Raw genomic sequence first — 20,599 nt, 5'->3', positions numbered from 1 at the left:
CCCCACTCTCTAGGGAATCACCCTTGGCCAATCTGATCACACTTCACCTAGGAGTTTGTGCCTCTTGGAGGCGGGAAGGCAGTCTATGACCCACTGATGGAGTAGAAAATGCTAGTGACTAACTCATAGGGATATCGACTCTGTAATACAATTCTAGATCCAGAGCTCTCCATGATATTAGGCTCCCCCTGCCCCAGCTTTGCTCAGCTTGTGCTCCTGCCCTACCCAGCTCCCCTCAATCCTTTCTCCTGAGAGCACTGTCTTAGTAAACCATTTGCTCTAGAACCCCCACCTCAGGCTCAACTTTTAGGGACCTGACCTGAGACAATAAAAAAGCCCTAGCTAACTTCTGCACAGTGGCATTCAGCTAAGGGGCATATGGGTGCTAAAATGTGACCCAAAGCTTGTGGGCCCAGCTATGCAAAGGGGGTACCTTTTCTTCATTTACCCAAGGCCACTGATTGGTCTAGACTTAGCCCTGGACTAAGCTGGGATTCAAACTCCAGAAGCTCCAGCCTCAGAGCTCCCCATCTCTCATTCATTGTGTGGTGCTACCTCGTTGCTTAAAATACTATAAGCTAGATTCAGGCAAAGGACAAGGAGAACTGGGTAGGCTCAAGCTGCTTTTGTGATCCACTTCTCCCAGAAAACAATTACAACCTCCCAGAAGAGTCTCTTCCAAGAACTATTCTCCTGACACATCTCAGAGTAAATGCTGACCCGATATTTCAAAATCCCCCATATTCCTATGAAGATATCTCTATCAAAGTCAGGAAGTGGATGCTGACACATTATGGCAAGGAACAACCAGAACCTTCAATTCCCTGGGTGGCTCAGTGGGTTAAAGCCTCTGCCTTCTGCTCAGGTCATGATCCCAGGGTCCTGGGATTGAGCCTGTACTGGGCTCTCTGCTCAGCAGGGAGCCTGCTTCCCTTCCTCTCTCTCTGCCTGCCTCTCTGCCTGTTTGCGATCTCCGTCTGTCAAATAAATTAATAAATAAAATCTTTAAAAAAGAACCTTCAATTCCCTCAACTGGTCTCACAATGTCCTTTATAGCAGAAGGACACTGCTCACACACTGAGGTTACATGTCACCCTTCTTTAGTCTCCTTTGTTCAGTCTGCCTTATTTTGTCTCTGGTATTTTGTTAAAAAACAAAACAAACGAAACAAAATTCTGCAAGCAACTTGAACATCTGATTGGCTTTATTAAGCAATTCATGAACTGGCACCATCCCACCTGCCAACTCCACAGATACTCCCAGGATGTGTACAATTGCATGGTTTTCTAGGGATGAGAGTGGGGCAGGAAGAGCACAGAGGGAAAAGGAAGCATTGCTTCAGGACAGGACACCTTCATTCTGGGGGTTTCTATCCTGCAATGACTCACTAGGGTACATCAGGAAATTTCAGACAGACTCTTGAAAGGTCCCCTTCCTGGGATACGTTGAAACACAGTTGCTTGCTGCGAGGTGGGGTTGCGGACCAGCGACTCCAATCCTGGCTTGCGTTTTCTTTTTTTATTGCTTTCAGGACCGTGATGTCGTAGAAGATTGCACACCAGTTACAAATTAGGAGTAGATATTCTTTTATTTCAGTGTGTCTCACAATTTGGGGGATTTCTTTTCAGGTTTGCCTCCTTGGCAAGAATATTCCAGAGGGGACGCTGGGTTCCTCCAACCACATCCTATCTGGTGATGCTCCATCCCTTCCTCCTGTTCCTGATGGTGCTCACTGGTCTGCTGGGTCTCTGCTCTGTCAGCTGCTCTTTCTTCAGGAACTCATGGGTGTCTGAGCTGTAGTACTTTGAAACTGTGTCCTCATCAACTGTAATCTGTTCCTGTATTTCTCTCCACCTGTGCGTACTTGCGTGTCCAGTTTTATTCAATGGGCTATAATCTCTCCCTATCGCTAGTTAACATGATGCCCAAATTGTTCCTGAGGGGTGGAAGTGACCCCACATATTAGCTCTGTGTCCTGCGGATGTGTCCCCATCACTGTGGAGTACACAATGCTCCTGGCTCATCATGTGCTTTCCCAGCCTGGAATCAGACATTTCTCTCAAATGCCCTAGTTCCCTTCAGTGGAAAATGACATTTGTGAGCCAAGATCTGGGCAGTAGGTAAGCTCTTTGCTCTTACCGAGTCATTGTTTCTAAGAACTGTCCATGGAGAGAGGTAGGGGATGTGTGTTCTTGCACATACACAGACAGACACATACATTTCTCTCTCTCTACCAATCTGACATCTATCCATAGGAAAGCACGACATTGCATTGACACACTCACTTCCAGTCTCTGAATACACAGGCTTCAGTTGGCTTTCTCCCTTTCCAAGTCAGTGACTCCCTTCTCCAACAGAGAAACTCCTGAAACCATTTAGTGGTAATATATTTACCTATTTGATCAATCCCTCTTTATGTAACTAACCTTTATTCCATCTCTTACCACTCATGTATGCCCCGACCATACTACCTGGGTTCTCCACACTGTACTTGGGCTCCAAGGTCTCCTTCAGACCAACCTCTGTGTGGGTACCCTTCTCATCTAGCTTGGGCTCCCTCACCCATGCCAGCCTGCTTTTCCATGTGTACACCCTCCCCACCCCACTCAGTCTCTAACTTGGAGTCACTATGACTCTTCTTTGCCCCTGACCCCAGCATGGGGCTGCCACCTGGCTGTGCCCCACTGATGGCATTAGGACTAAATTATCTGGAAAGGAAAGGCAAAGGAAGAGGCCAGGAAAGGAGATAGAAGGGGCTGGAGGGGAGGGGAGAAATAGGAAGAATTCTATGTAGCTCCTCATACCAACTGAAATGGACAAATGTTTTTCGCCTTCCTGCCAAGTCAACCGGTCAATCAACCACATCTGATTCAACATTCATTCTGTCAGGACAGTTGGGAGCTGAGGCTAGAACACAAAGAGAAAGCATGTCCTCTGGGTACCAGGATATCAGGGCAGATGAAATAAAAACTAATCATATAATACTAAGTGCCTCAACTGAGAGTTAGAAAAAACATGTGTTCCACGACATGTAGAATTCAATTGTGAATAGACTTTCTGACCAATGGGCAAAGTCACAGTGGCTTAACTCTCACTTATCTTAATACATCACATTGGAGTTATGAATGAGCTCTACCCACCTAGCAACTGTGATGGTCAAAACATTCAGTCACTGGCTCTCACTCATCATTCTACAGATTCCCTTTTAATGTGCACAAAAACATCAGTTCAGAGTTTTGTAAAGTGATGTTGATAGACTTGCTCAGTGTGATAGTTAATGTGGCATATTCAAAATAAGACATGTGATAGAAATATCACTCCCATAGTCATGATAATAATTCTCATTTTCATTAATGTAGGTTGATAAAATTGTGGAGAAAGTTTTATTCTTTAACAGGGGAACAGATGGTACTAGCTGGGGGTAGTCTGTGTGAACCAGACAGGCTGAATCGACATCACTGGCACTTATGGGGCACCTCCTTCGCTCTCCACAATACAGAATGCTCTACACAGACACCAAAAAAGCTAAGTGAATGTATGGAAGCCCTAGTCATCTGTCACAGGCAGTAGATGCAGGCCATCTTCATTTCTGGGTTTTACTCACAAAGGAAATTGAGGTCTCTGGTGATCTGGGATACAGCTTCTTGGAGAACAAAAGGGAGGTCCATAGGGGAAGTCAGGCTCTATTTACACTCCATCTCTTAGCTCAACCTTGAGAACAATGGGTTTTTCTGGTTGAAGTAACCCTTGAATGTTTAATTTCATGGGGATCTGCAACAGTTAAACAAGCATATGAGAATCAACAAATGAAACCCTGCCAACAACAGAAGCAAAGAAGGCAAGATACGTGAAGGACAGCGATGCATTACAAACATATAAATACTATTACTAGATTCATCTATCTCTGATTTTTTAAAAGTACTCTGTAAGCTGTCAAGACTGGAGCATGAAAGCATTCATCCATCACTCATTCAACAGATGATCTATTGTTACTCTGTAGCAGGCTGGAGACACATTGATGTTGGCTGATGTTCTTCTATTTTAAGGAATAAGGGCGAGTCTTTACCATTTAAAACAGATTCTTAGCCATTGTGGCAAACAATTTTGAAAAGTGCCAGAGTTAATTTTCTATACGTTGACTCCTGAGTGTTTATTACACATTTTGTTGTATGGACATCCACACTGCTAAACATGCTGTCACCTCTCTCGTGGAAACATCCATTCATGATGACAGATTGGGATGGGAAGGAAGCACAGCCTGACAGGAGCCAGGCTTGCAGAAGGGGGAGTCACGTACCCAGGATGGCCTGGACCCTGGGAGTCCTTCACATCAGGCAGACATGCTTCACACCAGATTCTCAACCTTGCTTGCCCTTGTGAATCACACAGGCTTCATTAAAGGGGGCACCTTTAAAGTCACACTCTGGGTGAATTAGGTTAGAGTTTCTGAGATGACCTGGGCATCAGGATTTTTCACGTACAATGAGGGTTTGAGAACACCAGAGTGTCTGTAAGTCATGGTGGAGAGGAGCATCGTTCAAAAGTCACAACGTGGTTATCACTGCAAGTCATGACTATGCACAACTTGGTTCCTTCCTTTCCATGGACTTAAAAGAAATTTAAAATACTGCTCAAGGTCATCATTCTGTGTATAATGATGTCACATGAACTGTACTGGCCATGTGACCCTTATGGTTGGGTGGTCATAAACCACAGACATGGCACTCAGGAACAGAAGGGCCCTTGAAACATCACAGATGACTTCAAATAGATTCTCTGACTGATAGAACTAATTACTAGGCATGAATGAGTACACACACACACACACACACACATGCACACGCACACGCACAGACACAGCTCTATTCCATATCCCTTAATTTAAAAAAAAATACGATAAAACATTCTTTTTTGCAGAAAGTGGTCTCTCTGACCTGTGTTTCTTTACAAGGTTTGAAGGAGAAGTTCTGCAGGACTCTGACAAGGGCAAGTTTCATGTTCATGATCGCAAACCTCATCCCAAGGCAATTTCGGGGTCCAGTTCCAAAGGGCAGGTATATATAAGGATTTATGCTGTCCTTGTTCTTCTTACTGAACCTGATTCCACAACAAAAGTTGGAAACAAGTTAGGGAAGCTTAAAAATCACAAGAGCTACATATTTGGGGTTCTCAACCAGGGATACATAGGAAATTTGATTGGCTGGTTACAGAAGTCCTTCTATGCTACTCTGCTGTGGTCATTGCTACAGGTCACTGGATACCCCTTCCCCTATGGGGGCATTCAGTCTTGTTGAAGAGATGGGAGGAATGCTTTTGAAAAGATTTATCTTAAATACTCAAATTATATTCAAGGTGGTGAGATGTTCATCCTCTGAAAGGCAAGAAATGAGCCTGATTGAAGGAAATGTAGGATCTCACCTACACTGACTGACGTTGGTCTTATATCCATGCAGAAAGGAAGCAGGACAAATGCGCTCCATGATTTACATTGTTATTATTTCCCTTTCCCTCCTTACCCTCCTGCTAGGACAACCCCAACCGATTTTCAGATGATTTACGTAGGCACGTGATACAACTCCACTATAATCATACTCACAATTATGAATAATCACTCTAATTACTGAGTTTTTGTCTACCTGCCCACAAAGCTATAAATTCCTTAAAGGTTAGAACTACAATTTATTTACAATTCATTCCTCCATATGAATGAAAAGTGATAATGGCATTGTGGAGAGGTACAATTTAAAACTCACTATATTATAGAGAAGATACTAGAATGTTTACCGATGATATGTTTTAATGTAATACAGAAAACAGATAAGGAATTATAACAGTGCATGAATGGGGCAGCTGATGTGGGTTGGTGTTTTTTGGGCAGGTGATGGGTACAGATAGATTCATGTAAAGTATTTCATAGACTTGCGTCTATAGAATATGGTTGTACATGTGTCAAAAATTCTCCACAATAGGGGCACCTGGTAGGTCAGTTAGTTAACCATCTGCTTTCAGCTCAGATTATAATCCCAGGGTCCTGGGATCAAGCCCCATGTTGGACTCCCTGCTCAGTCCGGAGCTTGCTTCTCCCTCTCCCTCTTCCCCTTCCCCCACTTATGCTCTTTCTCCCTCTCTCTCACTCAAATAAATAAAATCTCTTAAAAAGATTTGGGCAGAGAGAGAGACAGAGCGAGCAAGGGAACACAAGCACAGGGAGCGGGAGAGGGAGAAGCCGGCCTCTTGCTGAGCAGGGAGCCTGACGTGAGGCTCGATCCCAGAACCCGAGATCATATCCCCAGCCAAAAGCAGCTGCTTAACAACTGAGCCACCCAGGTGCCCATCAAATAAATAAAATCTTTAATAAAATTATCCATAATACGCATTTTTAATACATGGATTGCATACTGCCTGGCACAGTCCCTGACACACACAGATAAGCACTTCCTCTCGTGACTGAATGAATCACAGACAAGTATCAGGAGTGCTCCCTGGTTTCCATTAGAGAAGCTACAGGAGAGGGAACTGCTGAGCTTCTGGGAACCAGCAGGTCTCCTGGTACAGAAAACAGATGACTTGGTCATTTTGAGATCTTTCAGCAAGCACTATGTGTGGATGCATTGCTAGCACTAGGGACGCCATGCAACAGGACAGGGGCTCTGCCATCGGGGAGCTTAGAGACAGGGTCTAAACGTCTAAATCCCTAAAATGTTCATCCAGATTTTGCTCAGCAATACAATAAACAGGAAAACACGGACTGTAGCAGAATTCATGCTGCACCCAAAGCCAGACTGCTCTGAATCATCAGAAGAGAAAGCTCAAGACCCCCTCCAAGGAGGATGTCTCAGACAGCTAGAGAGCAGATGCGCTTGCTCTGGATGAACCCCAGATGCTGAGAGAGGTGGGAGCTGGCACAGGACTGCAGCCACAGACAGCACAGGCCTGTGTGCCTATGTCCTCCTGAGGCTGTTCCTCCTGTCAGGGACGTGAACTCTCAGCTCCACAGCTGCTGCTCTCACACTACAGCTAGCAGAAACGGTGGCCCAGGGTTGCAAAGATGGAATGTGAGAATGTGAGGAGTAAATTTAGATAGCTAGAGGAAGCAGAAAAACTTAAAGGAAAAAAAGTCCCATTGTCGTCTTTTTTAATTTTTTTTTTTTAACTTTTTATTTTTTATAAACATATATTTTTATCCCCAGGGGTACAGGTCTGTGAATCACCAGGTTTACACACTTCACAGCACTCACCAAAGCACATACCCTCCCCAATGTCCATAATCCCACCCCCTTCTCCCAAACCCCCTCCCCCCAGCAACCCTCAGTTTGTTTTGTGAGATTAAGAGTCACTTATGGTTTGTCTCCCTCCCAATCCCATCTTGTTTCATTTATTCTTCTCCTACCCACTTAAGCCTCCATGTTGCATCACCACTTCCTCATATCAGGGAGATCATATGATAGTTGTCTTTCTCTGCTTGACTTATTTCACTAAGCATGATACGCTCTAGTTCCATCCATGTTGTCGCAAATGGCAAGATTTCATTTCTTTTGATGGCTGCATAGTATTCCATTGTGTATATATACCACATCTTCTTGATCCATTCATCTGTGGATGGACATCTAGGTTCTTTCCATAGTTTGGCTATTGCGGACATTGCTGCTATAAACATTCGGGTGCATGTGCCCCTTTGGATCACTACATTTGTATCTTTAGGGTAAATACCCAATAGTGCAATTGCTGGGTCATAGGGCAGTTCTATTTTCAACATTCTGAGGAACCTCCATGCTGTTTTCCAGAGTGGCTGCACCAGCTTGCATTCCCACCAACAGTGTAGGAGGGTTCCCCTTTCTCCACATCCTCGCCAACATCTGTCATTTCCTGACTTGTTGATTTTAGCCATTCTCATAGTCTCATAATTTTTTAAGTTATTTTCAGTGTAACAGTATTCATTGTTTTTGCACCACACCCAGTGCTCCATGCAATCCGTGCCCTCTCTAATACCCACCACCTGGGTCCCCCAACCTCCCACCCCCCGCCCCTTCAAAACCCTCAGATTGTTTTTCAGAGTCCATAGTCTCTCATGGTTCACCTCCCTTGCCTTTTTTTTTAATATTTTCTTTTTATTTTTTTATTTGACAGACATTACAAGAGGCGGAGAGGCAGGCAGAGAGAGGGAAAGAAGGAAGCAGGTTCCCCACTGAGCAGAGAGCCCGAAGCAGGGCTTGATCCCAGGACCCTGGAACCATGACCCAAGCCAAAGGCAGAAGCTTAACCGACTGAGCCACCCAGGTACCCCAAAAAAGTCTCATTGTCTTAAAAAGGATAATGGTAACATATATTATGGTATATGCATAATCACAAACACAAATATGGTATTTTGTTTATAGCTTACTGTTATGTCAAGTAAGTAGTTCAAAAAATATATAATGCCATTGTATATAAGGACCATGTTTTCATAAAGAAGATATGGACTAAAGAAGATATGGACCATTGTATACAATGGAATATTATGGCTCCATCAGAAAGGATGAATACCCAACTCTTGTATCAACATGGTTGGGACTGGAGGAGGTTATGCTGAGTGAAATAAGTCAAGGAGAGAAAGTCAATTACATGGTTTCACTTACTTGTGGAGCATAAGGAATAACATGGAGGACATTAGGAAAAGGAAAGGAAAAGTAAATTGGGAAAATCTGAAGGAAAGATGAACCACGAGAGACTGTGGACTCTGAGAAACAAACAGAGTTTTGGAGGGGACTGGAGTGGGGGGTTAGGTGAGCCTGGTGGTGGGTATTAAGGAGGGCACGGATTGCATGGAACACTGGATGTGGTGCATAAACAATGAATCTTGGAACACTAAAAAAAAATCTAAATTTTTAAAAAGTACATATATATATATAATGCTATCCTTTTATTAATCTGTATGCATAGAAAAATATCCACAAGGACATATATCATATGATTAATAATGATGTATGTGACTGATGATGACATTAATCTTTTTTCTCAACTAGAGTTTGCAAAATTTTGACAATGATCATCTTGTAATAAAAAAATACTTCTAAAAATAAAAAGATGTACAAATAAATAATTGTACAACCATATGCTTGTCATCTATATGAATGAAATATCAGAATATCCTCCAAAATGAGGGGGGGTTCCCCATTCCAAGGTTTCCTGTACCTTTCAGGACGGAACTCCTCAGGCTCTGGCCAGAGATCCTGGTGTCGGTGAAGAGTAAAGACTGGCACCATCACCACTGTCCCTTTGGGAATAAACACACCACTGATCTCCACATCTTTCTTACAGACCCTCTCAAGTCTACCACCGATTGGGTATAATCTCAGAGTTTCATTCAACACCATGTCCAGATACTCCATCTGTACAAGGCCATCATAAGTAGGTGGTGCCTGGAAGGAAAGAAACAGATTTTGATACACTGAGATGTGGAATTAACATTCAACTCACTCTATACACTACTACTGAAGTGTTAAGAATCATGAATTTTGGTAAAGGGCATTTATGGTCGTTTTAATATCTACCATGTCCTTTGACCTGCTCAGTGGCCCGCTGACATGTGAGCAATAGTAATGACGAGGGGAGACGGCTGGGACAATCCCCTAAACAGGGTCTGAAAGCCTTCCTAGGTAGTGATTTTTCTTCCTCGTGTGAACAAAAGAGACTAAGACTGTGACACTTAATGGGGGTTTATTTTAGTTTTTTATTTAAGTTCAATTTAGTTAACATATAGTGTATTGTGAGTTTTGTGTGTAGAATTTAATAATTCATTAGTTGCATATAACACCCAGTGCTCATTACATCAGGTGCCCTCCTTAATGCCCATCACCCAGTTATCCCATCCTCCCATCATCCCCCTTCCAGAAACCCCCAGTTTGTTTCCTATACTTAAGAGTTATAGTTTGTCTCCCTCTCTGTTTTTTTAATTATTTTTTTAAATTTCTTTTCAGCGTAACAGTATTCATTGTTTTTGCACCACACCCAGTGTGCTCCATGCAATCCGTGCCCTCCCCAATACCCACCACCTAGTTCCCCCAACCTCCCACTCTCCGCCCCTTCAAAACCCTCAGGTTGTTTTTCAGAGTCCATAGTCTCTCGTGGTTCACCTCCCCTTCCAATTTCCCTCGCTCCCTTCTCCTCTCCATCTCCCCATGTCCTTCATGCTATTTGTTATGCTCCACAAATAAGTGAAACCATATGATAAGTGACTCTCTCTGCTTGACTTATTTCACTCTGTTTTTATCTTATTTTATTTCTCCCTATGACCCTTAGTCGTCAGTGAAATATGTTGAAGTCACCATTTCCTTTCAAAACAGAGGTCACACACCCACACCATAAAAGAAGAACATACAACAGAAAATATCTCCTCTTCCATATAAACTCTTCTAGTGAAAATATCCTGCTTTCTATCTTTTCAATTATATTTACAGTATTTAAAGAGAAACACTATATTACATAAAAACCATAATTGGGGGAGACACTTGTTCCTTTCAACACATATAGGACAAGAGAGGGGTAGGACTGTATGCCACCGACTGTGGGAACACAATTTCAGTTCTAGGGAATTTTGTGAAGGGGATCAGATCTCAGCCCCACCCTCTGTTGCTGGAAAGGTCTCCTCATTGTTGGTCTGGGGGTTCACTCTTTGCCCAATAAGGTACTCCAGCCCCTGAGGCCAGGTCTCTTCATAAGCTGGGAGTTTAGTTCCTTGTTCCCCAGCCAACAATTAGTTTCCAAGTTCCAGATAATACAGGTATAAGAAAGTGGAACCTCTCTCCCCAGTTCCACCAAATAACTACATGAAGCAAAGTCTCACCCCCATGCTGGACATGCAAATGAGTGTTATAAGTAAACCTTTTTATGAAAACACTCTGGATTTGAGAACTAATCTGTTACTGAGATATAACCAAGCCTATTCTGACTCCTTCCTCAGTAGGACCCACTCACCTTCTTGGGGAAAGTCGCATCAATCTCCTCCTGCAGTTTCTGTTGGACATCAGGGTGAGTGGCCAATTCATACACAAGGAAGGAAAGAGAAGTGCTAGTGGTCTCATAGCCAGCAAAAATAAAGATAATAGATTGGGCCACAAGTTCTAGATCAGACAGAGCTAAAAGGAGAAGAGAGACATTTGAGCTAAAACAGATGAATAAAAAATACCACATTTTAGATGATGAGAAATATATTTGAAACTCACATTTCCTTTGAAGGAAAATTTAAAAGCAATCCAGAATCAAACTCACAGGGGTTTGCACTCTGATGTCTATCTTACAGAGCCAGAAAAGCCAGAAGTTGTCTTGCCCTGGTTATTCCCATGGCCTATTCTCATGGTCTTGACCATCCATTCCTGCTCATGCCACCTTCCCCACCAACATGGATAGGTGATTTTAGAAAATGGCATTTCATCTAATGTACACAGAGTTATCAGTATGTCCTTTGGAGAATCCCAACAGGACTTCAGTCCTAAGTTACATGGGATAGTATTCTCTCCCAGGAAAATTTAAATCCTTTCCGCTAAAACAGAACATAAATTTCTTTAGAGAATTTGCAATGCTAAGGCTTAATTCTCAGGAAAAATAAATGATGTTTTACCTAAGTATATTTGTGGGGAACTTTAAAGAATACAAATGGGCGACAGATAAATCTTGCTGCCCCAAATTGGGATCTGCAGTATCTGGGAGCTTATTAGAAATGCAGACTCTCAAATATCACCCTAGAACAATCGAATCAAAATCTGACCTTTCATGAAATATGGTGATCTGTGTGCACAACCTATCTGGAGAAGCACAGCTTATACCTTTCCGAGGTCTCAGCTAATAGACCTGGCACACAACTTCTCAAGTGGATGACCTCCAGTATGTACAGAAACTATGACACAGACAAAGTGAGAAGAGTGGTGACTAAACTAGGATAATTCATGCCGTTAAAGGAGCAGAAGAAAGAAGGTGTCAATAGAAGATACTAGTTAGCAAGAAACAGACAAGCTGAATCCAGTGAATGGCATTAGCAATGCCTATTCAACCAAAACCTGAATGTCACCTTCCTTAGTGAATGGCCCCACTCTGAATACAAGTTGGCATCTCCTTTGACTTTTCTCTTGGCAGAAACTCAGCATGGTCATGCTCTAATTTCTTTCATCACAACTGTGTCAGGACATTTATATACTTAGAACACAGAAATGAACATGGTACCTGCCACCAACATGTAAGTCACAACTAAAAACAATACAAAAAGTCTAAGAAAGGTCTGTAGAGTTGTGATATGACAGTCTTACTTTCTGTGATGCTGCTGTGGATAAATTCAACAATCAGAGTTTTTCCATGATTGCCATGAGCCCCATGATAATCAAAGTTTAGGGCTGTGCTGTCCAATAAGATAGTTACTTGCCAGATGTGGCTATTTCTATTTAAGTTTTACTTAGTTATATTAAATACAATATAAAATTCATATCTTCAGTGATACTAGCCACATGTCAAGTGCTTGATAACCACATGTGTGTAGTGGTTCTGTACAGAAACAAGCATATATAGAATATTTCCTTTATCATAGAATGTAGTAGAATGACAGAGAGAGAGAGAGAGAGAGAGAGAATAGAATGATATAGGAACATATGGGAGGCTCAGTCTGCCCCTGGTTCAGATCATGATCCCAGAGTCCTGGGACTGAGATCCACATCAGGTTCCCTGCTCTGTGGGAAGTCTGCTTCTCCCTCTCCCCCTGCACCTGCTTGTGTTCCCTCTCTCACCATCTCCCCCCCCCCCGTGTCAAGTAAAGAAAATATTTTTTAAAAAATTTTAAAAGAATAGAAGTAGACATCATAATAGATACAGAAATACAGATATTAGTGGTGTGGTAAAGTAAGCTAATCATTTTTTCTCTAGAATAAGCTGTTATATATATTCAAGAATTTTGTAAGGTGGTTGTCAAACCATGCATGGCTTAAAATTAACCACAATGGAAATATTTCTGTCACAAAAACAACTATAAATCAAACCCCCCTTTTTCTTTCAGATGCGGAGACCATAATTAGATCACTGGTTATGGTTATAGAAATATTTATGTTGATTAGTCCTATGTAAATATAGTTGACATTCAGGGCTTGACTTACTGAGAGGAAATAGAAGCAAAGATACCCTCATAGCAACAAGCACTCCTAGATCCCAGATTCTGGTTCCTAAATACCATTCTCACTAAAAGAAACAGAGCTTCTTGGAGAAAATGGCTCATTCCAAGGGACCATCACGGGAAACAGTAGAGAAACTGGAATGTCTCACACCAGAATGCAAGAAAATGCTCAGGAAATAATACGGTAAAAGGATACAGAATACTCTGTGTGCCATAGTGATGGATATACATCACTATACATAGGTCTAAACCCATAACATATACAACACCAAGGGTGACTGTAATGTAAACTATGGAATTAGGGTAGTAATAACGTGTCACTATAGGGACATTGTCTATAACAAAATTACCACATGGTGTGGGATTTTGATAGAGGGGGGTGCTGCATGTAAGTGGGGCAGGGGGAATATGGGATAAATCACTGTGTCTTTCACTCAGTTTTGCAGTGAACCTAAAATTGCTATAAAAAATAAAGTCTGTTGAGACACCTGTGTGGCTCAGTCAGTTAAGCTTCTGCCTTCAGCTCAGGTCATGATCCCAGAGTCCTGGGATCAAGTTCTGTATCAGACTTCTTTCTCTGCAGGGAGCTTGCTTCTCTTTCTGTCTGCTGCTCCCTTTCCTGTGTTCTCTCTCTCTTGCTCTCTTTAAATAATAAAATATTTTACAATTAAATATTATAATTTTATAATCTAATTATATTTAAATATTTAAATAATGAAATATATAAAATAAATAAATGAATAATAAATAAATAAATATTTAAATAAATAAAGTCTACTGAATACATAAAAAAGAAGTAGAAAGGAAAATAAAAGTACACAGGAGGACAAAAGAAAGTGTTTACAGAGGACAAATCTGAGAAAATTAACAATGCAAATAAAAATTATATAAAAGACTAAGTTAGTAATATATGAGATTATACTGACATATATAAATAGGCAAATACAGAATACTGGATGTTATACGCAACTAGTGAATTGTTGAACACTGCATTAAAAACTCATGATATACTCTATGCAGGCTAATTGGACATAATAGAAATAAAAATAAAAAATAAATAAACAAATACAATAATGATGGTGAATGGAAAGCTGACCCTATCAATGGACTATCACTCCTAATGTAGAAGCAATGGCGGAAGTAGAAAGTCATCATTTGCAACCATCATAGTAATAATGATTTTAGTCAAATACCATCCATGGATGATAAAAGTAATAGGTGATGACTTAAAGAGAAACACCATATGTACACAGTCACAAAGGCATCCTGCACCAGTTACTTCTTAATTACAGAAGTAAAAGACAAACTTGCAGTAGATTAAGCCAGTGAACACAAGTTTAACCAAGTGTTCCAAGTGAAGGTCACCAATACTGCAGCCAGGTGCCTCATGATGTGATGAAACCTTGATGAAACCTCTCCTCCAGGCAGAGGTTCTGATTCAGTGGGCCTAGATTAGGCTGGAGGATAGCCATTGAAAACAAGCCCCCACGTGGCAGACCACTGGGAGCTTTGTCTATCATTGCCCTTCGAGCTTTGAACAAATTGTGGCTGTATTCTTCTGGAAAAAGCTCTGGCTACCATTTGTATCGAACATGTGTCTTCCTTCAATTTTCTGATATTTCATCTGCTAAAAATCTTCCTCTGTATCTGAGAAATATCTCCTGTCTCTGCCCCATCAAGAGCCCTCTGTAGCTCTCCTGGCTTACCTTTATGGGTGTCCATTTCTTTGGAATTCTGGGAGTTAATCATTAGCTGAAGAAAATCCACTCGGTGCTGGACACAGAAAGAGACATTTCAATGACAAAAAGTCACTTGTGAAGCCAGAAATACTAACTTCTTTCCTAAGTATATGATGCTTTTACACCCGGAAATTTAACTAAGGTTGTCAAAGACATCAGTGAACAAAAATGTCCAGCAACAAATCTTGGAGAGCACGATATTTCCCTGACAGGAATCCAGCCATTATGTCCCACTGCTTTTTGGCTCTTGCTCTCTCTGTTCCCCAGCTTCTCTGGCTTTTGAACACAGTTTACTGACCCAAGAGTTGCCTGCTCCCTCTCCTATCACACTTACTAGCTCAGGAGAAAGTATCTGGTTTTAGTCTGTTTGTTTTTCAGCCTCAATTGTTAATGAATGGCCATATATATGAATCCCCTGGCCTCTGTAGACTCCACAGGAAGCTTCTGTGTCAGCATCTTCCAATATCCCACCCTCCCAGAGTTCTGCACAATCCTCAGAGACATCCTGGGGGACCCAGCTCTGTCTCCCTGTCCTGCACACATCCTGGTGCTGGCCATCAGGCTTCAGGAAGGCAAAGCCTGCTTGGCCAGATTGCAGCCTCAGTGCCCAAAGAAGACACCTGTTCACTCCATGACAGCCTCAAATTTAACATAAGCAGGTGCCTGGGGAGAACTTCCACTGGAGAATGGGTAAGAAAAGAGGCTTGGAATTGAAGGTATTCTTTGCCATCATAAGATATGGCAAAATTATACTCCAGGAAAATGATTGTACACATAATTTTTATGTTTTGACCATTTATTGAAGGGAAGTTGTAGTCTCTCACCAAACTGATGCAGTGACATACTAGTTGGCATGCTTATTCTTGAATTTTAAACATCAGCTGACTCATCTTATTGCCTCTCCTGACCTCTAACTTCTTCTTTCTCTCTAAAGTGTTAGAAATCTCTTGCCCCAAACTCTAGAGTTCTCTATTTACCATGAAAACATACTTAGTAGCATGAACATCAGATGTATACAGCTCAATAAAAGATCAAAGGTGAATATGCACATGTAACCACCATTGGATTTACCTTTTGTTTATCTTGGAGGCGACTTTCCTTCATCCTCTTTATAGATTTCTTGAAAAACTCAGTAACACTTTTTGGAAATAGTGAGATATTTAACATTTCAAAAACTGGGGTAAGAAATGGAAACAGTACTATAAGAAAAAAAAAAAAACAATGGAAATATCAATGAAAATGCAGAATTTCCCTGGAGCATGTATAATTTCCTCTACCAGCTGAGGATTAAAAGACATCAGGATTCATTCATATCAGGAGTTAATCCCTCTATGAACTTTACTTGAACTTTCAAGCCAATGGCTGAACCAGAGCAAGTCACACACATGGGCCACCACTAGAGCAGTCAGATCCAAAGGAATGGGATTACATTCCCAGATCTCTTAGACTTTTATTTTTGGACTAGAGAATATTTGGAAACACCAGACCATAATATGTTACTTTGATTTATCACACTGTTTAAGAAATTGTGTCTGGATGGAAATAATACATAGGTATGCTCTTCAACTACAATGGAATAAAATTAGAAAACAAGAACATAACTAACATGGAAAACCCATGAATCTGTGGAAATTACACAATACACTTTTATATAGCCAGTCAGCAAAGAAGAAATCTAAAGTGCATTTTAGAATTACTTGGAGAACAAAAAAATGAGGAAACCACATACCAAAACTCATGGGATGTAGCAAAAGCAATGGCTGGAAAGAAATTTTTCATTATATATGCCTATCTTTAAATAAAACCAAGATTTCAAATATATGACCCAATACTCTTTCAAAAACATGTCAAAGAACCCTCTTACACTGTTGGTAGGAATGCAAGTTGTTACAGCCACATTGGAAAACAGCATGGAGTTTCCTTAAGAAGTTAAAAAAAGAGCTTCCCTATGACCCTGCAATTGTTCAACTGTATATTTACCCCAAAGATACAGATGTAGTAAGAAGAAGGGCCATCTGTACCCTAATGTTCATAGCAGCAATGGCCACGGTCACCAAACTGTGGAAAAAACCAAGATGCCCTTCAACGGACGAATGGATAAGGATGATGTGGTCCATATACACTATGGAGTATTATGCCTCCATCAGAAAGGATGAATACCCAACTTTTCTAGCAACATGGATGGGACTGGAAGAGATTATGCTGAGTGAAACAAGTCAAGCAGAGAGAGTCAATTATCATATGGTTTCACTTATTTGGGGAGCATAACAAATAGCATGGAGGACATGGGGAGTTAGAGAGGAGAAGGGAGTTGGGGGAAATTGGAAGGGGAGGTGAACCATGAGAGACTATGAACTCTGAAAAACAATCTGAGAGTTTTGAAGGGGCACAGGGTGGGAGGTTGGGGGAACCAGGTGGTGGGTATTAAGGAAGGCATGGATTGCATGGAGCACTGGGTGTGGTACAAAAACAATGAATACTGTTACGCTGAAAAGAAATTTAAAAAAATTTTAATGGAGGCTCATACTGCTAGGATAAATGAGGCAGAAGAAAGAATCAATGATATAGAAGACCAAAGGACAGAGAATAAAGAAGCTGAGCAAAAGAGAGACAAACAGCTACTGGACCATGAGGGGAGAATTTGAGAGATAAGTGACACCATAAGACAAAACAGCATTAGAATAATTGGGATTCCAGAAGAAGAAGAAAGAGAGAGGGGAGCAGAAGTTATATTATTATAGAGAATTTCCCTAATATGGCAAAAAGAACAAGCATCAAAATCCAGGAGGTGCAGAGAACCCCACCTCAAAATCAACAAAAATAGGTCCACACCCCATCACCTAATAGGAAAATTTACAAGTCTTAGCGAAAAAGAGAAAACCCTGAAAGCAGCCTGGGAAAAAATGTCTGTAACATGCAACAGTAAAAATATTAGATTGGCAGCAGACTTATCCACAGAGATCTAGCAGGCCAGAAAGAACTGGCATGATATATTCAGAGCACTAAATGAGAAAAACATGCAGTCAAGAATACTATATCCAGCTAGGCTATCATTGAAAATAGAAGGAGAGATTAAAAGCTTCCAGACAAACAAAAACAAAGAATTTGCAAACACCAAACCAGATCTACAGGAAATATTGAAAGGGGTCCTCTAAGCAAAGAGAGACCCTAAAAGTAGTAGATCAGAAAGGAACAGAGACAATATACAGTAACAGTCACCTTACAGGCAATACAATGGCACTAAATTCATATCTCTGAATAGTTACCCTGAATGTTAATGGGCTAAAAGCCCCAACCAAAAGACACAGGGTATCAGAATGGATAAAAATACAAACCCCATCAATATGCTGCCTACAAGAAACTCATTTTAGACCCAAAGACACCTCCAGATTTAAAGTGAGGGAGTGGAAAACAATTTACCATGCTAATGGACATCATAAGAAAGCTGGGGTGGCAATCCTTATATCAGATCAATTAGATTTTAAGCCAAAGACTATAATAAGAGATGAGGAAGGACACTATATCATATTCAAAGGGTCTGTCCAACAAGAATATCTAACAGTTTTAAATATCTATGCCCTTAACATGGGAGCAGACAACTACATAAACCAATTAATAACAAAATCAAAGAAACACATTGACAATAATACAATAGTAGTAGAGGACTATAACACTTCCCTCACTGAAATGGACAGATCATCCAAGCAAAAGATCAACAAGGAAATAAAGGTCTTAAATGACACACTGGACCAGATGGACATCACAGATATATTCAGAACATTCCATTCCAAAGCAACAGAATACACATTCTTCTCTAGTGCACAGGGAACATTCTCCAGAATAGATCACATCCTAGGTTATAAATCAGGTCTCCACCGGTATCAAAAGATTGGGATCATTCCCTGCATATTTTCAGACGAGATCGGGTGTGTTCAGGGTGGTATGGCCGTAGACACCCTGCATATTTTCAGATCACAATGTTCTGAAGCTAGAACTCAATCACAAGAGGAAATTTGGAAAGAAGCCAAATACATGGAAACTAAACAGCACCCTTCTAAATGGATCAACCAGGAAATTAAAGAAGAATGAAACAAATCATGGAAACAAATGATAATGAAAACACAACAGTTCAAAATCTGTGGGACACAGCAAAGGCAGTCCTGAGAGGAAAATATATAGTGGTACAAGCCTTTCTCAAGAAACAAGAAAGGTCTCAAATACACAACCTAACCCTACACCTAAATGAGTGGAGAAAGAACAACAAAGAAAGCCTAAATACACCAGGAGAAGAGAAATCATAAAGATTAGAGCAGAAATCAATGAAATAGAAACAAAAAAAGTAGAACAAATCAACAAAACTAGGAGTTGGTTCTTTGAAAGAATTAATAAGATTGATAAACCCCTGCCCAGACTTATCAAAAAGAAAAGAAAAAGGACCTGTACCCCTGGGGATAAAAATATATGTTTATTTAAAAAAAAGAAAAGAAAAGAAAAAGGACCCAAATAAATAAAATCATGAATGAAAGAGGAGAGATCACAACCAACACCAAGGAAATGAAAACAATTTTAAGAACATACTATGAGCAACTCTATGCCAACAAATTTGACAATCTAGTAGAAATGGATGCATTTCTAGAGACACATAAACTACCACAACTGAACCAAGAAGAAATAGAAAACATGAACAGACCCATAACCAGTAAGGAGATTGAAACAGTCATCAAAAATCTCCAAACAAACAAAAGCCCAGGGCCAGACGGCTTCCCAGGGGAATTCTACCAAACATTTAAAGAAGAATGAATTCCTATTCTCCTGAAATGGTTCCAAAAACCAGAAATTGAAGGAAAACTTCCAAACTCATTTTATGAGGCCAGCATCACCTTGATCCCAAAACCAGACAAGAATCCCATCAAAAAAGAGAATTATGGACCAATATCCTTGATGAACACAAATGCGAAAATTCTCACCAAAATACTAGCCAATAGGATCCAACAGTACATTAAAAGGATTATTCACCAGGAGCAAGTGGGATTTATTCCAGGGCTGCAAGGTTGGTTCAATATCCGCAAATCAATCGATGTGATAAACACATTAATAAAAGAACAAGAACCATATGATACTCTCGATGCTGAAAAAGCATTTGACAAAGTACAGCAGCCCTTCCTGATCAAAACTCTTCAAAGTGTAGAAATAGAGGGCATGTACCTCAATATTATCAAAGCCATCTCTGAAAAACCCACCACAAATATCATTCTCAATGGAGAAAAACTGAAAGCTTTTCTGCTAAGGACAGGAACATGGCAGGGATATTCATTATCACCACTGCTATTCAACATAGTACTAGAAGTCCTAGTCTCAGTAATCAGACAACAAAAAGAAACTAAAGGCATCCAAATCGGCAAAGAAGAAGTCAAACTATCACTCTTTGCAGATGATATGTGGAAAAACCGAAAGACTCCACTCCAAAACTGCTAGAACTTGTACAGGAATTTAGTAAAGTGTCAGGATATAAAATCAATGCACAGAAATCAGTTGCATTTCTCTACACCAACAACAAGACAGAAGAAAGAGAAATTAAGGAGTCAATCCCATTTACAATTGCACCCAAAACCATAAGATACCTAGGAATAAACCTAACCAAAGAGGCTAAGAATCTATACTCAGAAAACTATAAAGTACTCATGAAAGAAATTGAGGAAGACACAAAGAAATGGAAAAATATTCCATGCTC

At 40.7% G+C, this 20,599-nt stretch overlaps 1 protein-coding gene and 2 long non-coding RNA genes across 3 annotated transcripts in view; 2 read left to right on the top strand and 1 right to left on the bottom strand.

Moving 5' to 3' along the window:
• Window positions 1–1,186: 1,186 nt before the first annotated feature.
• LOC309854063 (cytochrome P450 3A12-like) overlaps window positions 1,187–20,599 on the bottom strand; it is a 106,883-nt gene continuing 87,470 nt past the window's right edge. Inside the window, exons 9-14 of the mRNA XM_082712765.1 lie at window positions 15,940–16,067; window positions 14,836–14,902; window positions 10,954–11,114; window positions 9,172–9,398; window positions 4,935–5,097; window positions 1,187–3,771 (exon numbers count right to left, since the gene is read on the bottom strand). Of these exons, the coding sequence (XP_082568891.1) occupies window positions 3,688–3,771; window positions 4,935–5,097; window positions 9,172–9,398; window positions 10,954–11,114; window positions 14,836–14,902; window positions 15,940–16,067 (830 nt within the window). The 3' untranslated portion in view covers window positions 1,187–3,687. The remainder of the gene's footprint in view (window positions 3,772–4,934; window positions 5,098–9,171; window positions 9,399–10,953; window positions 11,115–14,835; window positions 14,903–15,939; window positions 16,068–20,599) is intronic.
• Window positions 4,397–20,599, top strand: part of LOC309854084 — a 59,711-nt gene continuing 43,508 nt past the window's right edge. Inside the window, exon 1 of the long non-coding RNA XR_014306087.1 lies at window positions 4,397–4,436. This is a non-coding gene — a long non-coding RNA (uncharacterized lncRNA). The remainder of the gene's footprint in view (window positions 4,437–20,599) is intronic.
• LOC309854088 overlaps window positions 7,317–20,599 on the top strand; it is a 55,016-nt gene continuing 41,733 nt past the window's right edge. Inside the window, exon 1 of the long non-coding RNA XR_014306090.1 lies at window positions 7,317–7,406. This is a non-coding gene — a long non-coding RNA (uncharacterized lncRNA). The remainder of the gene's footprint in view (window positions 7,407–20,599) is intronic.

This window comes from Mustela nivalis, assembly GCF_964662115.1.
Source record: "Mustela nivalis genome assembly, chromosome: 19".
NCBI classification, from domain to species: domain Eukaryota; kingdom Metazoa; phylum Chordata; class Mammalia; order Carnivora; family Mustelidae; genus Mustela; species Mustela nivalis.
This window is presented reverse-complemented; position numbering and strand designations above follow the sequence as displayed.